Below are 24,663 nucleotides of genomic sequence, written 5' to 3'. Positions count from 1 at the left end.
GGCTACACAGAGAAACCCTGTCTTGAAAAACCAAAAACCAAAAACCAAAAAAAAAAAAAAAAAAAAAAAAAAAAAAAAAAAAAAGTAATGGCACACACCTCTAATCCTAGTACTTGGGAAGCAGAGGTAGGCAGATCTCTGCGTTCAAGGCCAGCCTGTCTACAGATGGAGTTCTGGAATAGCCAGGGCTACACAGAGAATCCCTATCTCAAAACAAGCAAACAAACAAAACTAGCAAAGTTGGTATGCTAAGGAAAGGAGACTCTTCAGTTTGAGGCTAGATTTGGATATATAACAAAACTATTGTTTTTGTCTTTTAAAGGTGGGCTTGGTGGCTCCTGTCTTTAATCTCAGCATTCACTCAGGAGTCAGAGGCAGGAGGATCTCTGTGAGTTTTAGGCCAGCCTGGTCTACATAGTGAATTTCAGACCAGCCAGTGCTACATAGTGAGACTGTCTCAAAACAACAACAAAAGAAGACAAAACATCAGAGCCAATAAGATAACTTAGCAGGTAAATGTACTTGCCACTGTCCTGACAAGACCCTGAGACCCACATGTTGAAATGTTCTGTGGCATGTGTATAGCCACACACACACACACACACACACACACACACACACACACGTGCATGCTCCCACACATATCAATAAATCTAATTAAAAATACACTGGCCATAGTGGTATGAGCCTTTAATCTCAGCACTTGAGAGGCAGAGGCAGGAGGATGTCTGTGTGTTTGAGGCCAATCCTGTCAGCATAGCAAGTTCAGTCCAACCAGAGCTACATAGTGAGAAGTGTCTCAAACAAAACAAGGACTAACAGTCTCGGGTAGCTATGAGAGGACCTTACAGAGCAAGTAGTTCCCGTATGCAAGGTCCCTACAGTGCATACCCACTGCCAAAATGCAGTAAAAGGCAAGTGGTTGGGCATTCTGACATTTAAAAAAGTTTTACATTTTATTTGTGTGTGGTGAGGGAGGGGGTGCATGCACAAGTATCAGAGGACAACATGCAGAAGTCAGCTCTCTCCTTCCACCATGTGAGTTCCACAGATCAAACTCACCTGTTGAACCCTCTTGCTGCATAGTTTTCAGTCTCTTTCTTTCTTTCTTTCTTTCTTTCTTTCTTTCTTTCTTTCTTTCTTTCTTTCTTTCTTTCTTTTCTTTCTTTCTTTTCTTTCTTTCTTTCTTTCTTTCTTTCTTTCTTTTCTTTCTTTCTTTCTTTCTTTCTTTCTTTCTTTCTTTCTTTCTTTCTTTCTTTCTTTCTGTTTCTGTTTTGTTTTTTTTTAAGAGAGGTTTTCTCTCTGGAGCCCTGACTGTTCTGGAACTCACTATCTACATACCAGGTTGTCCTCAAACCCAGAAAGGGTTTTGCCTCTGCCTCCCAAGTGCTGGGATTAAAGGCACATGCCACTACTGCCCAGCTCTCTAGCTTTCTTAAGGCTTTCTGTGACTCCCAATATCTTTACAGTGAATGAGCAAACATTTATAGGTAGATAGGCAGACAGACAGACAGACAGACAGATGAGACATGGTATTTAATTATTTGCCGGACTGGATGTGTGTGTGTGTCTCGCGAGCGCGCGCGCGCGCGCGCGCGCGCGCGCGCGAGAGAGAGAGAGAGAGAGAGAGAGAGAGAGAGAGAGAGAGAGAGCACACTTTTGAGACAATACATTTCTATGTAGCTCTGGCTGTCATGGAACTCCCTCTGGACCAAGCTGGTCTTGAACTCAGGGATTTGCCTATCTTTTTTAATGATGTCATGAGCCTTCACTCCCAGCAGCACTGGGACTGATCCAAGAGTTTATCCGGAATGCAAGGCAAGTGCTCTAGAACAGAATTCTATCTAGAACAGAATTCTATTCCCAATCCTCTTTTTGTCTTTTATTTTGAAACAGTTCCCTCTCTCTTTGAGAGGGGGTGTCGCTATGTAGCCTAGGCTGACCTGGAACTCAATATGTAGACTAGACTGACCTTGAACTCACCGAAATCTACCCTTCCCACCCTAGGCACTGGGATTAATGGCATATACCACCAGCCTTGAATTTAACTCTGTAGCCCAGACAGGCCTTGAGCTTTCCATCTTTTTATTTCAATCTCCTGAGTAGCCTAGTTTATCATCTATACTAAAAGATCTACATGAGAAATGCTCTTAATTTGGAGCCTAGGCTGGCCTTGAACTCAGTAATCTGTCAGCCTCCTAAGTACTAAGACTACAACAGGCCTGTGTTTCCATGACTGACATATTTATACTTTTGTAATCTGCATAAAAAATGTATAAATAAAATGATGGCATGTGGCTCAGTTATATAGCACATAACATGTGTAAGGTTCAGCTTTAAGCCCCAGCACTGCAAAAAAAATTAAATAAATACTATTCTGAGCTAGGTATGTAACTTAGTTTGTCAAGTATTTACCTAGTGTTCACAAAGCTCTGGAATGAACCCCAGCATGGTATAATACAGGCATTCCTGTAATACTAGGTGGAGACCAGAGGATCAAAAGTTAAAAGTTAGCCTTGGCTACAAAGGGGGTTCGAGGCCAGCCTGAGTTACATAGCAACTTCAAAACTACCAGACTGGGGAAATAAGACCTATACCCAAAACAGGAAAAAACCAACCAACCAACCAACAAACAAACAAAAACAAGAACAAAATCTTACCCACAACCAACCGATCAAAGATTTGGTGTGTGCGTGTGTGTGTGTGTGTGTGTGTGTGTGTGTGTGTGTGAGAGAGAGAGAGAGAGAGAGAGAGAGAGAGAGAGTTTTAGTTTCATAGTGAAAGTATGTAGATAGAGCTTTCCTGTATATCTGTGTCCCCACACACGCATGGCCTTGCCAATTATCAACATTAGGGACAAGGCTGGTACATTTGTTTCAATCCATGAATGGGCATGGATGCATCATTACTAATCCAAACCCATGGCTTGCATTAGTGTTTACTGTTAGTAGCTTACATTGTGTTTGAATAATGTATATTGACCTGTGTCTCCCATTATAATATCATGCAGAGTGATAGTACTATTGTAAAATCCCGTGTTTGCGTGCATGCTACCTCGCAGGCATGCGGGTCCAAGGACAACTCGCAGCCTAGGTTCTCTCCTATTATCTGCTCCTCAGACTTGACAGCAAATGCCTTTCCCTCCTGAGCCCAGTTGTTGTTCAGTGGGACTGAAGTTTTGTTTTAGTTTGCTTTTGTTCTTTTGAAACAAGGTCTTGTTACGTATCCCAGGCTGTCTTCAAACTCCAGGGAATCCTCTAGCCTCAGGTTTCCTGCGCATGACCACACCCAATTTTTGATTTTGAGACAGGTGTTTCACTATGTAGCCCAGGCTATGCTCATGGCCATAATCCTTATGATGCAGCCCTGTAAGTGCTGGAATCCCAGACCACCGTGTCAGAGCAGAAGTCACTCTCTCCCTCTTAGATGGTCTTCACTCCATTTGAAAATTAGTGATCTACCACCAAATTGGACATTTTACCAGCAGAACAGCCAAGGGTCCAGGCATGTGTTGAGGGGGGCAGGCACATAAAGGAAGCAGGTGTCTCAATTGAGAAGGAACAAACAGAAAATACAAAGGAACAGTAGAGAGAGAAAGAAGCAGAAAGTGGGAGATGATTAAGATACAGAAAGCTGGGTTTAGGCAACCTACCCTGGGAAAAAAATTACATTTATCTCTGATGTAGGAGAGAGCAAAGACAACCTCAAGGCTGAGGGGGCAGGCGGAAGGAAAAACAAGGCTTCTGTGAAAATCTGGGTAAAATTCCCAAGGACAAGGCTGGGGAGGCTCTCTGTGTGCAGGAGGAAAGGTCAGAAGCAGGCTGGAGGGGCAATGGACAACACCGGCGTCTTGCCTGAGTTTCTAGTATCTAAGTCGGTAAGTGCTGGGCAGCCCTTAGGAACTATCCTGGGAATGTGGAGAGAGGGATTGTGAAGTGTTCTATCACGAGGGAGGCCCGGGAATGAACTGTGGCACCTAGCCTTTTAAGTCAGTAGACCTAGCGTTAGTGACCCCTACCCCTACCCTACTTCTCAAGCCTTCATCGTTGCCACGCCCACGGTCAAGTAAGCTCCCTGGAGGCTGTGTTTGAGTGCTCCCAGGGCTCTCAGGAGGCAGAGACGCAGAGACTGTGAGGGAGAGACAGACAAGAACAGAAAAAGAGGGGAGAGGGAAGGACAGGGTGTGTGTGTGTGTGTGTGTGTGTGTACGCGCACGCTCGCTCGCCCGTGTGTGCGTATGTGTGTGTGTGTGTGTGTGTTGTGCAAGTGGGTGGGTTGGTGGGGGGCTTCTGGTGAGGAAAACTATTCAAGAAAAAATTCAAGCTCCTATAGGAGGATTCAGTGAAATGATCCCAGAACTTAGCTGAAGGCCACGGAGGAAGAGGGGGGTGCAGCCTTGCAGAACCTGCTTTGGGGGGGGGGTCACCAGGCAGTAACCATTACTGCATAGGCGTTGTCACTAAGCCAGAACCATTTAACTGGCAAGGGTAAGCTTAAGACACCCCATAACTACGACTCTTAGACAGGTGGGGGGGGGGCTGAGGTTGCAGACAAGGGGAGGAGGGGCACTTGAGGGTTGGGTCTTTGCCTCCCCCCCCCATTCTTCGCTGTCACTACCCCAACAGTCGCCCAGGGGGCGGGCCCCGGAGAGGTGGGGATGGGGGAGGGTAATCTTGGCAAGCGTCTGCTGCATGGCGTAGGTAGGGAGTGCTGAGGGGGGACGCGGGGGGGGGGGGAGGAACACGAGTGGGAAGCGGAGAGACACGGGGAGGGGGAGGGGACCGGGAACCATTTGAATGAGAGGAGGGGATCACGGGTACAGTGGGCTCTGGAGATAGGGCGGGCACGGGTGTGACGGGGCCAGACTCTTGAGCCAGGTAAGGAAAGCAGGTGCGTAGATGTGGGTTTTTTCTTGATTTTTTTGTGTATTGAGTGTACTAGGCCCTTCGGTGGAAAAGGGGCGCCGCCTTCCCCGGGGGCGGGCTCCAAAGCTCCAGAGGCTATCTTTTCCTCAACTAACGGGGCCCCGGGCGGGGGCTCAAGCTCCATCCCCAGTGATGGCACTCCACTCCGCAATTTCCAGGCGGCCACTGGGCTGGGAGTCTCGCGCCGGGGGCCGGCGCTGTCTCGCGAGCCCCCTCCTCCAGCCAGCCAATGGGATTGGTCGCTGGCACCGCCCGCCTGCCTGGTGCAGAGCGCTCAGCGCTGCAAGCGGCGCTGCCATTTAAAGGGGCCGCGACCCCTGTCCCGGCTGCTAGGGAGGGAGGTGGAGAAGGAGCGCGGGGCCGTGCCGTCTGCAGTTCTAGGCTTGTAGCGGTTACTCTAACCCTGCCTCAGGTAGGGGTCGGGTCTGTTCAAGCCGAACCGAGCCTGCAGGCGGGATCTTGCAGTAGCCGGGAGGGGGGTTTAAGGAGGAATCGTAGCTCCAAAATGTCTTCCTGTAAATGCCAGAGGTGGGGGGTGGGCAACAGGAGAAGGGAACGTCTTGGGGTGCAGTAGGAAAGGGGGACGGGGCTGAGGAAGTGGTGCACCCTGAAAGGTAACTGAGCGGGGTGGGGGGGGGGAATGCTTAGGGAGAGCAGTTTGTGGGGGCGGGGAAGGGCTGTAGAGAGGACGGGGCTCCGCCGGGAGGGGCGGTGGGGCTGGACAGGATGGGTAGACTGGAGACCTGGGGGGCTTTTGGAGAGTGAGAAGGGACCAGGGACTGAGGTTGCTGGAGCGGGAAAGGCGTCTAGCTGCGGCAGCCACGGGGAATCTGAGGGGGCGTTCAGTCTGCGGTGGGGGGTGTGTGAGAGGTAGGGAGGAAGGAGCTACGAGTCTCGGTGGGGGTGTCGGGCGGGTTAGAGACCAACTGCCTGGCGAGTGTGGGCACGGGGCCAGGGCAGGGAACGCCACTCCCCACAGAGGGCGCTGTATTGGGGGGGAGTGGACACTGAGACCGAAGCCTGTGGAAATGCCTATCGGCTGTGGGGGGCGGCTGCTAATGAAAAATCCAAGTGGATGACGGATGGGGTGTGTCCCACAGCCTACATAAGAAATTCAGGCTAAGACCACCTCTACTGCCCCCTCTTCCGATCTGCAGCCCATACCCAGCCATGGACCCCAGTGATTTCCCCAGTCCATTTGACCCATTGACCCTGCCAGAGAAGCCCCTGGCTGGAGACCTTCCAGTAGACATGGAATTTGGAGAGGATCTGCTGGAATCTCAGACTGCCCCAACTCGAGGATGGGCCCCCCCAGGTCCGTCTCCATCCTCTGGAGCCCTGGACCTGCTTGATACTCCTTCTGGCCTGGAGAAGGACCCTGGAGTAGTCCTGGATGGAGCCACTGAGCTACTGGGGCTGGGGGGGCTACTCTATAAAGCCCCTTCTCCCCCAGAGGTGGACCATGGTCCTGAGGGGACCCTTGCATGGGATTCGGGGGAGCAGACCCTAGAGCCTGGACCAGGGTGCCAGACCCCTGAGGTGATGCCACCTGATCCAGGGGCTGGGGCCAGCCCCCCTTCACCTGAGGGGCTACTAGAACCTTTGGCTCCAGATTCTCCAATAATCCTGGAGTCTCCTCATATTGAAGAGGAGGAGATACCCCCCCTAGCTACAAGGAGAAGGGGCTCCCCTGGGCAGGAGGAGGAGCATGCCCGAGGGCAGCCACAGAGCCCAAATGCACCCCCTAGCCCTTCAGTGGGAGAGACTCTGGGGGATGGAATCAACAGTTCTCAGACCAAACCTGGGGTATCTAACCCTGCTGCACATCCTTCTTTGCCAGGTAGGTTGCCTAATCGTTTGGAGGGGGCTGGGGAAAGAAAGGGTGGTGGTAAGGAGGGCTGGCTGTGTGCTTTGAGAAGTGGAGGAGGAGGGGGCAGGAGGCTGGGAAGATTAAAGCAGGGCTCTGTGTGCTGAAGGAGTGGGGTGTGGTGAAGATTATGGAAAGCGGGTGGGAGGACTGGAGGGCTGTGCAGGATGAATGGGTAGTATGCGGGGGTGGGATGGGGATGGACGGATGGACTGACCGACGGCTGAGGCTCCCCTGCCCATAGACCAATGGCTTTCTAGTACCAGGGTCCTTCCTTCAGGATCTGAAGGAAAATAGCAGGCTTCTAGGCTCTATGATTTTTCCAGCTGTTTGATTCTAAATGGGAGTGGAGTTTCTGGGATTGATGGATGGTAACTGCTCTCTGAAGCCCCCAACAGCATACTGATTTCAGGGTAATGGTAGAGAGGCAGGATCTAGGATTGCATCTCTGATAGGGGAGGGGCAATCTAGACCTGAAGCTCTAGTTTCTCCCTTAATCTACCTAGTGGTATCCTTCCTCTAGCCCTGTGACAAGGGTCTTCAAATATATAAACTGATATATCTTATGTATCACCGGCGTCCAGAGGAATCTACCCATACATTGATGGGTTTTCCCATTCTTGCTCCCTTTAAATGGTTACATTAAGATATAAATTCTTCATGCACAGTGGGACAGAAATGATTGGAAGGGTGAGATAATGCATTTATCTCATGGAGAATAGCTGCACACACACCCTCCCCATGTTCACCGTAGTACCAAGTCTAAGGTAACCCTGAAAGGGCTAGAAGCCACAGGCACTGAGTTTTGCCATTCAGTTTTGGGTAAGTTCTTCCCCAGGGATGGAGGTGGGGTTGGCCCTGGGTAGGCTCGAGGTTTAGGCTGCCTTCTTGCTTCCTTTGCAGGAGATGGCCTGACTGGGAAGGAGCTTGAGAAGCCGCCTGAGAGGGTGAGGGGAAGAGGATTGGAAAGAGTCTAGTTCCCCCCATAGCTCTAAGAAGGGCAGAACCTTCATTCTCCTCCCAGCTGTTGGGGGGAGGTGCTGTCAGGAAAGTCAGAGAAGGGAAACTCTTGTGTCTACTGATTGTTAAAGTTCGGGCCAGCTCCCATCCCCCCTTCTCTTTAGCGCTGGGCCAAGGGTCCCAAGTCTCTCACCTCACCTTTCAGCTCCTGTGCCCGCCCCAAACCTCGTACTCAAGTTAGCCTGCCACTAGTGTCAGCTTCCCCTCCCCACCCCTCTTTCCAAGGTACAGAAGAGAAGTGAGCGCGTTAGAAGAGCAGAACCCCCGAAGCCTGAGGTTGTGGACTCGACTGAGAGCAGTAAGTGGGACTTGAGGAAGCGGGACCTGGGCATTCCGGGTGCAGAGCAGAGCCAAAGGTGGGATTAGGGCACTGGCACCGGTCTTCTGGCTCCTGTAGTTCCTCTCTGCAGAAAGAGAAGTGCCTGTCTCTGCTGTGGGTTGGCATGGGAACCAAGAGGTAGTGGGGGAAAATTGAAAACAAGAACAGTAAGAATAGTAAGTTTCAACTATGCTGACCCTGTCCCCAGTTTTCTCTCTTAGAATCCCTCTTCCTCTCCTGAATATTGTAGAATATTCATGAGTAGCTTAAGAGCCAGGGTCACGGGGAGGAAATATAAAGGCCAGAACAAGAGGGGAGTACCAGAGACCCCAGGATCAGTATTGAACTTACTGTGGCTCTGATCATCAAATGGCTGGAGATCTGTTCTGGTGGTCTTTTCTCACTGCCCCGCCTACTCCCACAGTTCCAGTGTCAGATGAGGATTCTGATGCCATGGTAGATGATCCCAATGATGAGGACTTTGTGCCATTCCGGCCCCGGCGCTCTCCTCGAATGTCCCTGCGCTCAAGTATGGCACAAAGGGCTGGGCGCTCTTCAATGGGCACCAAGATGTCTTGTGCACATTGCCGGACACCACTGCAGAAGGGGCAGACGGCCTATCAGCGCAAGGGGTTGCCTCAGCTCTTCTGTTCTTCATCTTGTCTCACTACTTTCTCCAAGAAGCCTTTGGGCAGAAAGACCTGTACCTTCTGCAAGAAGTGCGTTCAGATCTTAGGGTGGGCGGGGCAGGGACTAGGGGAGGGAGTTATGGGTGAGAGAGAATCTGTTGGCAAAAGCAAGCAGGAGGGATATGATAGGGTCAATTTTAGGGAAGTGGTTAGAGTATTTGACTCTCTGGTCATTCCTAGGAATCCTAGGGAGTGCAGGGGTTACTGCTGGAATAAGAGGGTGGTCCTTGATTACTCAAACCTCTTCCCACCTCCAGGGAGATCTGGAACACCAAGGATTCAGTTGTGGTACAGACTGGTCCAGGAGGCTCCTTCCATGAGTTCTGCACATCTGTCTGCCTGTCTCTCTATGAGGCCCAGCAGCAGCGTCCAATCCCCCAGTCTGGGGATCCTGCCGATGCCACTCGCTGCAGCATATGCCAGAAGACTGGAGAGGTGAGGGTACTCACCACAGGCTCTGACCCGCCCCTCTGCTTCTTGAGCTGCAGGGGCTGAACTCTTGGCGAAGGGGATTTGGGTGGAAAAGGTAGCTAATATGAGGGGGCAAATTCAAGGGTAGAGCTCCTCCCAGGATGTATGCGGCTGACCTTCTTACCTCTCAGGATCTCGTCATCAAGTCCACAGCCTGAAGCACAGGTTGGGGGGGTCCTAGGCCCATTGTCTGCTGTAAAGGTCTAGGGTGAGGTGGGAGTCCTGTCCTTGCATTGACTAGGGTGGGTGGCTGCGGTGACCTGGCCTCAGCTCAGGGTGTGTATATGTATGTGTGGCAGGTTCTACATGAGGTCAGCAATGGCAGCGTGGTGCATCGACTCTGCAGCGATTCTTGCTTCTCCAAATTCCGAGCCAACAAGGGACTGAAAACCAACTGTTGTGACCAGTGTGGGGCTTACATCTATGCCAGGCCTGGGGGCCTTGGCCCAGAGCTCCTGTTCCATGATGGCCAACAAAAGCGGTTTTGCAACACAGCGTGCTTGGGGGCGTACAAGAAGGTGGGGCCGAGGGAGTAGTGCATTAGAGGGCTATGGAAGGGGGTGTGGTTCTTGGGTGATAAATAAAGGTGCCTGAAGGGTCGAGGGCTGGGAAAAATAAAACAAATAAAGGGGGTTTCAATTGTATCTGTTATGTTTTATTTTTGAAGCTGGCTGGTGGACACACAGGTCTTTGTTATATCATCATTATACTTTTTTGTATGCCTGAACTATTTCATGTTTAAAAAAATTTTAAAAATAAAAGTGAAGGGACAAATCCAGCCTCAGCCTCTCCTTCCCCATCCTCACAGAAAAACACACGTGTGTACCCATGTGTCTGGTGCAAGACCCTGTGTAAGAACTTTGAGATGCTATCACATGTGGATCGTAATGGCAAGACCAGCTTGTTCTGTTCCCTGTGCTGTACCACTTCTTACAAAGTGAAGCAGGCAGGGCTCACTGGTAGGTGCAAAGCCCTCTCCTCTGAGGTCCCTGCTGGTCCTCTTTCTACCTCCCGTGTTCCCTCTTGTAGAGTAATTTCTGCTGCCCCACCTTGGCCCCAGCCACAGCTTCCCGTGGACTTGCTATTCATCTCTGCCCTACCTTACACCTTCTATGTGCTCTCTCTTCCTCTTTTCTCTTTCTTTCTCTCTTTCTTCCTATGCCCCAGGCCCTCCCCGACCCTGCAGCTTCTGCCGCCGCAGCCTCTCTGACCCTTGTTACTACAACAAAGTTGATCGCACAGTCTACCAGTTCTGCAGCCCCAGCTGCTGGACCAAGTTCCAGGTACTCCAGACCCTGGACCAGGGATAAAGGGAGTGGCAGCAGGGAAAGGGTAGGAGAACTGGGATAGGTAGACCTGGGTAGAGCAAAGAGCAAGCTTGGCCTCCCCTCTCCTCCAGCACTGCACACATCTTGCCCCCTTATCTGTCTTCCTTCCCTCCAGCGTACTAGCCCTGAGGGGGGCATTCACCTGAGCTGTCACTACTGCCATAGCCTCTTCAGTGGCAAGCCTGAGGTCTTGGAGTGGCAGGTAAGACTCCCCCCGGCCCCACCTACATCTTGCCACATGTTTGAAGAGGTCTTCTCAAGTTGTGCCTATCAGGCGCAGATGTGGTAGCTCTGCCCTCCCTGCCCTGTGTTTCCACCTCAGGACCAGGTCTTCCAGTTCTGCTGCCGTGATTGCTGTGAGGACTTCAAGCGGCTTCGGGGTGTGGTATCCCAGTGTGATCACTGCCGGCAGGAAAAGCTCCTGCATGAGAAACTTCGATTCAGTGGGGTAGAGAAAAGCTTCTGCAGTGAAGGTAAGGGAGCGAGCTAGGCACCAAGGCCCCTGTCTCCTAGGACAGTGAAGAAAGGAGCAAGGCCTAGAAGGCAGGGCGTAAAGTAGGGCCTTGTCAGGATGCTCTACCGCATTTATGTTAAGGCTTTAGGCACAGGACTGTTTTGAGGGTTCAGATGTAGCACTTTGGAAAGACGAGGTCTGACACCGTGAGTGACTGTCTCTGGGCTCTCTTTCCTGTTCTCTCCTTTCTAGGCTGTGTGCTGCTGTACAAGCAAGATTTTACTAAGAAGCTGGGTTTGTGCTGCATCACTTGTACTTACTGCTCCCAAACCTGTCAGCGTGGAGTCACCGAGCAACTGGATGGCAGCACCTGGGACTTCTGCAGTGAGGACTGTAAGACCAAGTACCTCTTATGGTACTGCAAGGTAAGGAGCGTCGACATGTCAGAAAGAAGGCGGCAGGGGTATGGACTGCTGTACGGGCATCAGCGCCAGCTCTCCAGGGAGGGGAGCTGACCTCGCCAATCTCTAAGCCGGTCTCCAAAGAGAGAAACATGGCTTATCAGAGAAGAGGGTCCAGCACATTTTCAAGAGGCAGGTCTGATCATTCTCTCACTGTCCTCAGGCTGCCCGGTGCCATGCCTGTAAGCGCCAGGGAAAGCTGCTGGAGACCATCCACTGGCGTGGGCAAATCCGTCATTTCTGCAACCAACAGTGTCTGCTGCGCTTCTACAGTCAGCAGAACCAACCCAACTTGGATACCCAGAGTGGGCCGGAAAGCCTCCTGAACAGTGAGTCTGGGGCAGTGCTCCACTGCTAGAACTGGCCTGGGCTCTTCTAATTTTGGGTCAAGCCCTTTCGTTCACAGTTTGCAATTAATTACCCTGGCCAGAGTGCCTGGTATTATGCTCCTTTTGGGTCCTTTTGGGTATTCTTGTTTAAATCTTCTTGGAGTGAGAATCTGCTGGTTCTCTGCAAGGATATATAGTTTAAGGTGTACCCAGATAGGATGGGACTTGTAGTGGATGTGGTTAGTTTTCAGAGAAAACTAAGCTTTATCATTAGTGACACAGAGACCACTTCAAGAATGTTAGCCTTGCACATCAGTCATTGTACGCACACTTAACTGCTGAAGGCTGTCTAAATAGAAGGTAGAAAGTGAGGGGCAGGAGATGGTAGTATTGCTTTCTAAATGGAGGCTTTCATTCTTTTTGGTAGTCAGAAGCAGAGAATCTTCTTAGATATTGTTTCTGGGGCCCAGAGAAGACTATACCTGGGGTAGGAAGGAAGAGAAATCCTAGACTTCCTCTCCCTCCCTCCCTCCCTCCCTCCCTCCCCTCCCCTCCCCTCCCTGCATTCTCTTGGTTTTTTTTGAATTTGGTTTTTTTTTTTTTGAGACAGGGTTTCTCTGTATAGCCCTGGCTGTCCTGGAACTCACTCTGTAGACCAGGCTGGCCTCGAACTCAGAAATCCACCTGCCTCTGCCTCCCAAGTGCTGGGATTACAGGCATGTGCCACCACCGCCGGACTCCTATTTCTCTTTAATGTGCTCTTTCATAAAGCACTCCTAGAAAAAAAATGGTGAGGCAGACAGTTCCTCCAGGAAGAGCATTTGTTTGTTTCTACAGGTCAGTCTTCTGAGTCAAAGCCCCAGACAGCCTCTCAAACCAAAGTGGAAAACAGCAACACAGTGAGGACCCCAGAGGATAATGGGAATTTGGGCAAGGTCAGACAAAAGCCAAGAGGGAGGGTTGTCTCAGAGGAGGGGACTGCAATCGACAGAACTAACACTCCTTTGATGCTGTAGATCCCTGTGAAGAGAGTGGCTCCAAGTATGTCCACCCCGCCACCCCCACCACCCCCAGCAACACCCCGAAAAAACAAAGCTGCCATGTGTAAGCCGCTGATGCAGAACCGGGGAGTCTCCTGCAAGGTGGAAACCAAGTCCAAAGGGAGTCAGACAGGTGAGTGCCATGGTCCCCCTATTCCACAGCCTGTCTTCCTACCGCCTGAGCCTCCAGCCTGAGGTCCAGGATCTGGACCAGGGTGTTCCTTCGGCAGCTCGCTCTTTGTCGGTTTTGTGATACTGAACCCATGTTTAGAGCTTTGGGGGATAACAAATGAGCATCAGGTCCTAGGTCAGATGTCACACATCTAGAAAGGGTGCTAACAAGACTTCTCTTGTCTGCAGAAGAGTGGAAGCCGCAAGTGATTGTGCTGCCCATCCCAGTGCCCATATTTGTGCCAGTGCCTATGCATCTATACTGCCAGAAAGTCCCGGTGCCTTTCTCAATGCCTATCCCGGTAACTGTCCATGCTCTTCCCGACCGGCCCTCCTCCTTTACCCTTCTAGGATTGAGACCTACCCTCTCTGGCTGTCTCATAAGCTGGTACCTTATCCACTGGCATTTAGTTGGGATTTGTGCCTCCAGGTGCCTGTGCCCATGTTCTTGCCCACTACCTTGGAGAGCACAGAGAAGATCGTGGAGACCATTGAGGAGTTGAAGGTGAAGATCCCTTCCAACCCCCTGGAGGCTGACATCCTGGCCATGGCAGAAATGATTGCAGAGGCGGAAGAGTTAGACAAGGCCTCCTCTGATCTTTGTGGTATGCAGTAGATAGTGGTGATGGTGGAAACAGTGCTTCCAGTCCATCTGCCTAGGAGGGTGTGGGTGTGGGTGTGGTCTTGGTGCTAAGTGGGGGTGCCTGGGATCAGCCCCTGAAAGCCTGTGTGGGGATTGGACAAGAGGTACAGTGACTGAGCTGACTTCTCTGCCTCCCAGATCTTGTGAGCAACCAGAGTGCAGAGGGACTTCTGGAAGACTGTGACCTGTTTGGGACAGCTCGGGATGATGTCCTGGCCATGGCTGTTAAGATGGCTAATGTCTTAGATGAGCCTGGGCAAGACTTGGAGGCTGATTTCCCCAAGAGTAAGTAGGGTTTAAGGCATGCCCACTGAATATTGTAGCATTTGCACCATTAGGAAAGAAGTGTTTCTTGTGACCCTGAGTATGACTCTAAGCCATACTCATTAAGACAGGATATTCTTGTTATTGTTTTGTTTAAATTTTTTGAGGTAGAGTCTCATATAGCTCAGGCTATCCTCAACCTTACTCTATAGCTGAGGATGACGTTGAATTTCTGATCCTCCTGCCTGGATTTTAGGTGTGGACTACCATTCCTACTTTATATGGTTCTGGAGGTTGAACCCAGGGCCTCATGTATAGTAAGCTACATGCCCTAGCCTTTCTCATTTATTCTTAGTTGTGTGTGACTGTGTGGGGATTTGTGGATGTTCATGTGTGTACGGGTCTGTCACTACCCCGGAACTTGCCAAGTAGGCGAGACTGGCTGGTCAGCCAGCCCCAGGGGTACACTTGTCCTTGTCTCTGCTGCAATTTCAAGTGCATGCTACCATGCCTGGCTTCTCCTGTGGCATCAAACTCAGGGCCTCATGCTGGCGTGGCAAGCACTTTATCAACTGAGCCACCTCCCTTGTCCCCATTGTCTGTCACCATTTTTATGTGTCCAGTTCAGTCATGTAAAGTATATTCATATTGCTTAGGTTTGTAGGAATTAAAACTAGGGCCCTATATATGTTAGGCAAACTCTACTACTGAGCTCTATCCCAACCCTAGTTTTTGCTTTTTATTTTGAGAGAGGGTCTGAGCTGCCCAGCTTGGCTTTGAACTCCTTCTGTGGCCCAGAAAGTCCTGTGCCACCATATGTAGCTTGTGTCTGGCATGTCTCTGTCTTTCATATTGCTTTACTGCTTCCTATTGAGTTCAATGAGGCCAACCAAGTGGTTCCTCTTGAGTTGAATGAGCAAGTAGCAAGGATGGGATAGGAGGACATCAGAGTTGAGACCTAAAGAAGTTAATTTCTTCTTTCTGCCCCTTCTATTAGATCCTTTGGACATTAATCCAAGTGTAGACTTCCTCTTTGATTGTGGCCTTGTAGGGCCTGAGGATGTATCTACTGAACAGGACCTTCCTAGAGCCATGAGGAAGGTGAGAACTGGGGTTACTATATAAACGGATAGCTGAAGGGGTAGGGCTGCTCTCTGAGCCGCACAAGAAAGCTTAATGTGACCTTCCCTGGCCGCCTCTCTCTAACACTAGAAGTCCTGAGACCTAGACACCAAAGTTTGCTTTTCTCTCAGTAAACAAGATCATCAAAGTTCTTGTTGGGCTCTCTACCTTGGAAGCCTTCTGAGTTTTTTGTTTTGTTTTGTTTTTATTTATTTTTATTTTTATTTTGGTTTTTTGGATTTGGTATTTTCGAGACAGGGTTTCTCTGTATAGCCCTGGCTGTCCTGGAACTCACTCTAGACCAGGCTGGCCTCGAACTCAGAAATCTGCCTGCCTCTGCCTCCCAAGTGCTGGGATTAAAGGCGTGCGCCTCCACTGCCCGGCCGCCTTCTGTTCTTATACCAGTGCTCCCCAGTGCTCCCCAGTGCCGGTGTTAGCCTGATTAGCTGCCATGCCGCCCTGGCTTGGCTCTGTCACCTTTCCTCTTCCTTTCCAGGGTCAGAAGAGGCTGATGCTTTCTGAAAGCTGTTCCAGGGACTCTCTGAGCAGCCAGCCTAGTTGTACTGGTCTCAACTATTCATACGGTGTCAATGCTTGGAAGTGCTGGGTACAGTCAAAATACGCCAATGGAGAGACCAGCAAAGGTGATGAGCTACGCTTTGGCCGTAAGTACTTGGGAGGAAGAGGGCACAGAGAGGGAAAGAAAAGGGTCTATAGCTAGGATCAGCTGATGATATCTAGGAGTAGGAAGGGTGTGATTCCTTACAGCTTCCCCATCCAGTAAAGACAGCTAACAGTTGTAGACTAAAGGGAGAACCTGTCTCAGTCCAAGGCTGAGGATTCCTTTTGTAATTCATTTCTTATTAGATATTTTCTTTATTTACATTTCAAAAGTTATCCCCTTTCCTGGTTTTCCCATCCCCCAGTGATTCTTTTTTTTTTTTTTTCAGGAGCTAGTTATAACTGAAGGGTTGTTGGTGGAACTAAGTGAAATTCTCCAAACAAGCTTTTCTTAACCCTGTCCTCTACTTCATGTCACTGCAGCCAAACCCATGCGTATCAAGGAGGATATCCTTGCCTGCTCAGCTGCTGAGCTCAACTATGGGCTGGCCCAGTTTGTGAGAGAAATTACTCGACCCAATGGTGAACGATATGAACCTGACAGTATCTACTACCTGTGTCTTGGCATTCAGCAGGTAACTCTCGCACACCACCTGATTTTTCTCTCGCTTTCCATAGTGTGCAGGATTGTACTGGAACTGTTTCTAAGCTATTCCTCCTTGTCACTTGTCTCTGACCCTGAAGAGGCAGCTGGCTTGAATTTTCTATGACAAATAGACACCAATGACCTCCATCACTGCTGATTGCTATCCGGGTCATCCAGGTCACCCTTGGATCGTGTTTTGAGGAAGGATGTGGGGGCTGAGTTTCTTGCGTAGTTAGTGTTTAGCTCTGCCCAGGAGAGGTTAGCAGTTAGGACTTGATAAGGGTATCTGAGCTTGTGAGGACCAGCTCCAAGCCTCTGCCTCTCTCAGCAAAGCATCAGTGCATGAGCAATGTAGAAACACCTGAGGGAGAGCACTCCGGGTCATCTTCTCAAGCAGCTGGTTCGCACCCTTTTAATTATCAAGGACCGTGACTGCAGGTTTCATCACCGTGCTCTTTCCTCTAGGTCCTGGGGTCTAGGACCTACAGCCTGGCTTTATGTATGTCTGTTTTTCTTTCTTTAGTATTTGCTGGAAAATAACCGAATGGTGAACATTTTCACGGACCTTTACTACTTGACTTTCGTTCAAGAACTCAACAAGTCTCTGAGTACCTGGCAGCCCACACTCCTCCCCAACAGTAAGGGGCAGAACTTAGCAATCCCTTCTCCCTCTCTTCCCTCCTTCCAACACACCACTGCAAGAGTCCTGTACTGGCTGTCCTGTTACTCTTCTCTAAGGGTTCAAGGGTAGGAGCATGTACCTGCATGCCTCAGGGTTTCAGGCTAATGGAGCCAGAGTCCTTGCCCTTGGGCATGAGGAGGAGAACCACTGTGGTGATACATGCCTAGAATCCTAGCACCAAGGAGGCTGAGGCAGAATTGTGAGTTCTTGGCCAGCCTGGACTATATACTAAGATATTGCCATATTTTAAAGAAAAGAACATGTGTTGGATGGACTTGGTGGTTTATGCATTTAATCCCAGCACTTGGGAGGCAGAGGCAGTTGGATCACTTTGAGTTTGAGGCTAGCCTAGTCTACATAGTAGGTTCCAGACCAGGCAGAGCAACATAGGGAAACCATATTTTGTTTTTGTTTTTTGTTTTTTGATAGGAACACTAAAAGGGAAGATAAGGAGAGGGCCAAGACTTCATCTTATCCAGGAGCAATAATTTGTGCCTATAGTTCAGGCTACTTGGGAGACTGAGACAAGATCTCAAGTTCAAGGCTAGCCTGAGCTACCTCAGGGAAATCTTCCTTTCTTTCTTTTTTCTCTTTCTTTCTTTCTTTTCTTTCTTTTCTTTTCTTTTCTTTTCTTTTCTTTTGTTGTTGTTTTTCAAGTCAGAGTTTCTCTGGGTAGCCCTCGCTATCCTGAAACTTGCTCTGTAGACCAGGCTGGCCTCGAACTCAGAAATCCTCCTGCCTCTGCCTCTCAAGTGCTGGGATTAAAGGCGTGTGCCACCACTGCCCGGCAGGGAAATCTTTTCTTAAAAAGAAAAAGAGAAAAAAAAAAAGACTCAGATCTTTAGACTTATCTCTGGGACCAGAAATAGTCCAGGTTTCGGTGATAAGTTGATTAAAAAAGGAAAGCAAGATGTGGGGATTCTAAGCTTCGTGTCTACCTGCTTAGGACTTAGAGGTGGTCAGAGAAGTGTCACATGGAGGTGAAAAGTATATAAAAATGCCCAGTTCCAGGACAGGCAAGGTCACACAGAAAAACCCTGTCTCAACACCCCCAGCCTCAGATTTCCTAGTCCTTCTGTGTAGGTCAGGTGCCAGGATTTATATGCAGTAAGAAGCCCACAGTTAAGTGTATGTATGTTAGGAACTCAGGTGGCTTTGGGAAGCCGACGCCCTGTGTTTTTTCTCTTTGTCCATCACAGATACTGTATTCTCCCGTGTGGAGGAAGAACACCTCTGGGAGTGCAAGCAACTGGGGGTTTATTCTCCCTTTGTCCTCCTCAACACCCTCATGTTCTTCAACACTAAGTTTTTTGGACTGCAGACAGCTGAGGAGCACATGCAGCTCTCTTTCACTAATGTGGTACGGCAGTCTCGCAAGTGCACCACGCCTCGGGGCACCACAAAGGTGGTGAGCATCCGCTACTATGCCCCAGTTCGACAGAGGAAAGGCCGAGGTATGAGGCTATCCCCTTCCTTTGCTTTTTGTACATGTTCGTTTTCATGGCATTCCCGCCATACTCCTGCTTTGCCACTTGTGTCCTTCTGCATTTGCAGAAAAGATGAAAACAGGTCTTCTGATAGACACTGGCTGGCTGTTTCATGATAGGAGGGCAGTTATCTGCCTGTTTCTCACCTTCATCATTTCTAGGCAATTTGTTTGCTTGCCTCCTTTTGAGAGAATGAGGGTGAGCAGGTAGTAAGCTGTACGCTGTGTCTGGTCGTCAGGGAGTGTTGAGAGTGAATAAAAAACTTTTCATAATTCAAAACCTGCATCCCAAGGACTGGAAGCAAGACTCAGTCAGTAAAACACATGTTGGAGCCACATAGCTGTGAGCCCCTGAGTTTGCAGCCTTAGCCCCCAAGTGAACCTGGGCATGGTGGCCTCTGTCTGTAACCTAGATCTAGAGCAGGCAGGGTGGAGACAGGCAGTGTTCCCAGAGCTCATCACCCAGCTAGTTGGTGAGCTCCAGGCTCAGTGACAGACTGTTATCAGCATGCAGTAAAGAGGATAGCCGAAGGCACCAAATGCTTCCACATTTGTATACTTACGACACAAACAGGAACTCACACGTGCCCACAAAAATAACAATCAAATAAAAACTGTACAGAGGGGGTTGGAGAGATGGCTCAGTGGTTAAGAGCACTGACTACTTTTCTGAAGGTTCTGAGTTCAAATCCCAGCAATCACATGGTGGCTCACAACCATCCGTACTGAGATCTGACATTCTCTTCTGGCGTGTCTGAGAACAGCTGCAGTGTGCATACATATGATAATAAATAAATCTTTTTAAAAAAAACTATACAGAGGAAGCAAAAGAAACGACATTTTGGTTCCCATTCTCTTTGGCTCTGGAATTCTGACCTGTGATTTGCCAGGTCCCTTCTATGGGCCTCTATTTAACCTGAGATGGTTGTGGCCATCTTTGGTTTTTTAAGTGTATGTGTGTTTGTGTGTATATATGCATTTTCATGAGAAATTTTCATTTTGTTTGTTTGTTTGCTTGCTTGCTTCTGAGACAGGGTTTCTCTGTATAGCCCTGGCTGTCCTGGAACTCACTCTGTAGACCAGGCTGGTCTTGAACTCAGAAATCTGCCTGCCTCTGCCTCCCAAATGCTAGGATTAAAGGCGTGCGCCATCACCGCCCAGCATAAAGATTTGCTTGTTTGTTTGTTTGTTTGTTTGTTTGTTTATTATAAGTACACTGTAGCTGTCTTTAGACACACCAGAAGAGAGCATCAGATCCCATTACAGATGATTGTGAGTCACCATGTGGTTACTGGGAATTGAACTCAGGACCTCTGGAAGAACAGTCAGTGCTTTTAACCACTGAACCATCTCTCCAGACCTGTGGCTATCATTTTAACAAATCTAATAATTTGTTAAATAATTACAACAAATCTAATAATTTGTTAAATGATTTGTCAAAATAATTTACCAATTATTTTGTCTACCTTCTGAGATCACCTCTTTAATATATCACCTTGGGAGTGAGTGTATAAACACTTGGGCAGGAAGAACTGGGGAGCGCCACAGAAGAATACACATATAAGATGTTTGGTTAGTATGGAAAGGCTAGCAACTTCCGCTTTCCTTACCTCCTTTCTTTCCCTTGTTTCTTTTATAACAATGGAGATAGAACCCAGAGCCTTGTCTGTGCTAGGCAACCACCCTTCCACCTAGCCACACTCCCAGCCTTTCACTATTCTTTCTTTATTTCTTTATGAAGCTGTATTTGGTGATCCTGCAGCCTTATCTCAGTGTCTTTGACTGTGGTTTGGGAGGTGACTCATTGGGCCTGTGTTCTAATGAGTCTGGGTCATTTCTCCCCACTGTAGACACAGGCCCTGGAAAACGAAAGAGAGAAGATGAAACTATCTTAGAGCAGCGTGAGAATCGCATGAATCCCCTCCGCTGCCCCGTCAAGTTCTATGAGTTCTATCTCTCAAAATGGTGAGTTGGTGAGTGTATAAGAATGACTTGCCATGTGGACCTAAGAGGCCTGCTTTGCCTTAGTGCTACTGATGTCTATCTTCTCATTCCCATCTCCACTCTTATAGTCCTGAAAGCCTCCGGACTCGAAATGATGTATTCTATCTGCAACCTGAGCGCTCCTGCATTGCCGAGTCACCTCTCTGGTATTCTGTGATTCCCATGGATCGGAGCATGTTGGAGAGCATGCTCAATCGCATTCTAGCTGTGCGTGAGATTTATGAGGAGCTTGGTCGTCCTGGGGAAGAAGACCTAGACTAAACCCTTGTGGTACCTTGTATCCATCTATCACATCAGTGTCTGTCCTGTGGGGTAACTGGCCCAAGAAACAATGCTATTCATTCTGAAGGGCCCTGACTGGTTCCTTCTATTCTCTCCTTCCCTGCCTTTCCCAGGAACCCCTTGCCTTTAACCTTCTTTCATACCACTTGATAATCATGGGGCCCCAGTGTACTCAGGGGCTAGTCCCCCAGTGATGGGTGTGAACCTGGTAGCCCATTTTGTTTCTGTAAACCCTTTCTGCTAGGGCCTGACTCTGATGGAGTGATGATAGCTCTGGTGATCCTGTTGGCTTTGGATTTCGTGACCTACATCTATGTAGGTGAAGCCCTATGCTCTTAGGTCTGACCTAGGGAAGAACCCAGCTGCCTTCTCTGCCTTTCCTCTCTCTTTCCTCTTCCCCTGTACCATGTGAAAGGGTCTTGTCTGAGAGGTCTGAAAGTGAGGGGACCATTTACCTAAAGCACAGAGCTCAGACACTCTTATCCCTCCTGAGAGAAATGATTGTTGGCACCCTTCACTCCCATGTCCCTTACCTGACTGACCCTTCCAGCACCACTCGGTGCTACACTTTCTCAAGGGTTCCACATGCTTTCTTTTCCTCAAAGGCAGAGAATAACTCAGTCTGGAGAGCAGACTCCTATTGTGCAGATGGTCCCTGTCCCCTTTGTTTATGTGCTTGTTTCTCTCCGCCATCCTAAGGTGGCACAAACCACGGTGTCAACCTGCTTAGCCCCTCTGTAACTGCCTCCCTTTAGTCCCATGAACAGAGCTCCCAAGACAAAAATGACCTTCGCACTTGACTTGGGGCTGGGTTCCCCAATGTTTTATCCCCCTGCTATTGGAACCAGGCCCACAATATGGGGTCCTAGGCCATCCAGGATGGGGTTTATGGTCAAAAGATAGGTGAGGAGCTGTGGGTTCCTGCCTACATCTTCTCTTCCCCATCTTACCTTCATGGGCTAACCCAGAAAGGTTAGTGTCTGGCAGAGGGAGCACCCAGTTCTTTCCCTGTTGGCTTTGCTGTTCCCCAGCCTTCTTTTTGTGTTTTTATAACTGTCATCAGTTTAGCCACTGTTAAAATGTATATATTGTACTGAGGTGCCTGGCCTGTTCCTTCAGTGAGCCATGCCCACCCTTGTGTTGTAGTGAGAAACTGTTGTCACAACTAACTTGTCTCTGGAATTGTTTCAAATAAAGAGTTAAAATTGTCCTTTGCTCTCTCTGGGGGAAGGGAGACCTGGCGTTGGAGAGTAGAAGAGGAGAGAAAGAGCACTGTGCATCCTTGAGGATAATTCTTACTCCATTGAACATCAGAAAGTTGGTCCTCTTATCATATATTTTCAGATACATCAGAAAAAAATACTTTTCAAGTCATTTATTGAGCTAGAGTTGCTTAAGTCTATAATCCCAGAAGTTGGGAGGTAGAGGCAGGAAATTAGGAATTCAGTCATCCTTGGCTACATGTGGAGTTCAAAGCCAACCTAGGTTATGTAAAACCATGTCATGAAATGGGGACAGGGGCTGGAGATGTAGTTCAGTGGTGGAGTGTTTGAAGTCCTGGATCCAGTCCTTAGCAACACATAAAACTGAGGACAAGTCTGGTATCCCGGCATTCTCTCAAGGTCATCTTTAGTTACATAGAAAGTTTGAGAACAGCCTAGGCTACATGAGACTCTGTCTCAACAAACAAAACCAAAAACTGAGATAGCTATCACTTAGTTTAAGGACTTAGATTACATAGGTGTTTCAAGAAAGACATCGGCTGGGTGGTGATGATACTTTAATTTTAGCACTTGGGAGGCAAGCGGGCCAATCTCTTGAATTCAAGACCAGCCTGATCTACAGAGTGAATTACAGGATAGCCAGGGCTACTCAGAGAAACCCTGTTTGAAATAATAATAAAAAATTTGATTAAATCTGTTACCTTTATCCAGTAGGCTTCCAGTCTAGTGGACCAACAAACATAATTAGTACAAGCTAAATGAAATAAATAAGGCTCCAGACCTCCTTTCAAGACTAGAGTGAGGCGTGGAGTTCACTCGGGAGGTATCATTTGTCCTGGGCCTCAAAGACAAAAAGAGAGATTGGGAAACCACAGGTTTAGAGGTAGGAGTGCAAAGCTGGGCTTTTTTTTTTCCCCAACTAAGGAGTGTCAGGCTCAGATCTGTTCAAGAAGATTCCCTAGAACAATGAAAGGATACAGGGAAGGCCTGAAAGTCTGTAAATGGATACAAGGAGTATGTCTAAGATACTGTGTACTTTCCCAAGGGCAGCAAGGATGGGGAGGATAAACATGGATTAAAAATAATTTGGGGGGGAGGAGGAAGGGAAAACATTACGTGCAATTTTAGGCCCTTTAGTTAAGAGTAATTCTATATAAACACAAAGCAGGAGGACTTCAAGGTGATCCCTAGAGCCTCGGTCAAAGGTTAGAATCCACTGATTCTCTCTGGCCTTGACTCCTGTGCACAGACACCACTAATAAAATATTTTAAATAAAATACTGGAACTAGAGAAATCGAAATAGATTGGAGGTAAAGAGCACTTGCTGTTCTTTCAGAGAACCTTGGGTTTGGTTCCCAGCACCCACATGGTGGCTTACAACCAGGGATCTAGTTCTTTTTTGACATCAGAGGGTGACAGACATGTATGTGGTGTACAGACATACATGCAAGTAAAACCATGCATACAAAATAAATCCCAAATAAATGCTTTAAAATAAAAAATGGAAGCTGGGTGGTGGTGGCACATGCCTGTAATCCCAGCACTTGGGAGGCAGAGGCAGGCAGATTTCTGAGTTGGAGGCCAGCCTGGTCTACAGAATGAGTTCCAGGACAGCCAGGGCTACACAGAGAAACCCTGTCTCAAAAAAAAAAAAATCATTGAAGTTGGGCAGTGGTGGTATATACTTTTAATCTTTTTTTTAAAAAAAGATTATTCTATTTAATGTGTATGACTTTTTGCTTGCATGTGTATTATGTGCACCAAATGCCTGACTAGTGCCCACAGAGGCTAGAAGAGGGCCTGGAATCTCCTGGAACAGGAGCTAATGAACTGTTGTGAGCCCCCATTTGGGTTTGGGAAAGCGAACCCTGGTAGTTCTGTGCAAGAGTAGCAAGCAGTGCTCTTAAATGCTGGGTCAGCTCCTCACCCTAGAAAATGAATCTCTAACATAAAGTGAGAGAGATTGCGGTGGCCTGACTGAGAATGGCCCCTAAGGGTCATATATTTGAATGTTTGGTTCCCAACTGGTGGCACTGTTTGGAGAAGATTAGGAACTGTGGCCTAACTGGAAGAGGTGTGTCACTGGCTGAGGGTGGGGCTTCGGGGCCTCAAAAGCCCACACCATTCCCAGTTAGTGCTCTCTCTCTCTCCCCCTCTCCCTCTCCTTCTTCCTCTCTCTGTGGTGTGTGTGTGTGTTATAAACTCTTAGCTACTATTCCAGCACCATGCCCCAGTTACCTCGGTCAAGGTGTCTCTTCACAGCAATAGAATAGTGACTAAGACAGATACCTTGAACCATGATAGCAGGTTCTTTGTTGTTATTTGTATTTGTTTTTTGTTATGGACAGGAGAAGACTAGTAATAAATACTGAGTTTGGAACTCCATTGAAATAGCCACGGTGGGTCTTGCAGCATGTAGAACAAAAGCACCAGCTTGAATTCCTAGTTTTAGCTGTGCTATGAAAGCATACATAGATCTACCTTTTTTCCCTTTCCTTTCCTTTTCTTTTTTCTTTTTATTTATTTATTTTTGAGTTTCACTGTGTAGCCCAAGCTGGCCTCAAACTGGACCATCCTGACTCAGCCTCCCAAATGTTGAGATTACAGGTTCATACCAGCAGACCCAGATCTGCCTGGGCTTCCTTATAGAATTGTTGAAAAGATCAAATAAGAAT

The 24,663-nt window shown here is 48.6% G+C and overlaps 1 protein-coding gene across 6 annotated transcripts; it reads left to right on the top strand.

Moving 5' to 3' along the window:
* Window positions 1-4,665: 4,665 nt before the first annotated feature.
* Zmym3 (zinc finger MYM-type containing 3) lies at window positions 4,666-21,972 on the top strand. Of its 6 annotated transcripts, none has more exons than XM_052170756.1 (25): window positions 4,666-4,700; window positions 6,083-6,765; window positions 7,696-7,739; window positions 8,038-8,110; window positions 8,556-8,850; window positions 9,078-9,255; window positions 9,591-9,809; window positions 10,100-10,250; window positions 10,459-10,574; window positions 10,735-10,821; window positions 10,942-11,092; window positions 11,326-11,498; window positions 11,698-11,863; window positions 12,701-12,798; window positions 12,880-13,036; window positions 13,264-13,376; window positions 13,505-13,679; window positions 13,856-14,002; window positions 14,979-15,082; window positions 15,600-15,768; window positions 16,148-16,299; window positions 16,834-16,948; window positions 18,192-18,446; window positions 20,329-20,443; window positions 20,551-21,972. In XM_052170756.1, exons 2-25 carry the CDS (start codon window positions 6,096-6,098, stop codon window positions 20,741-20,743), a joined length of 4,116 nt encoding a protein of 1,371 aa, XP_052026716.1. In that variant the 5' UTR covers window positions 4,666-4,700; window positions 6,083-6,095; the 3' UTR covers window positions 20,744-21,972. The 6 variants fall into 6 exon arrangements, with proteins under 6 accessions (XP_052026716.1, XP_052026715.1, XP_052026719.1 ...); XM_052170755.1 differs by lacking the exon at window positions 4,666-4,700 and adding an exon at window positions 4,821-4,877; XM_052170757.1 differs by lacking the exon at window positions 4,666-4,700 and adding an exon at window positions 5,175-5,337 and having other exon boundaries at window positions 8,044-8,110.
* Window positions 21,973-24,663: the final 2,691 nt, after the last annotated feature.

Source organism: Apodemus sylvaticus, chromosome X (genome assembly GCF_947179515.1).
Source record: "Apodemus sylvaticus chromosome X, mApoSyl1.1, whole genome shotgun sequence".
NCBI lineage: Eukaryota > Metazoa > Chordata > Mammalia > Rodentia > Muridae > Apodemus > Apodemus sylvaticus.
Note: the sequence above shows the minus strand (reverse complement) of the source record. Positions and strands in the feature narration are given on the sequence as shown.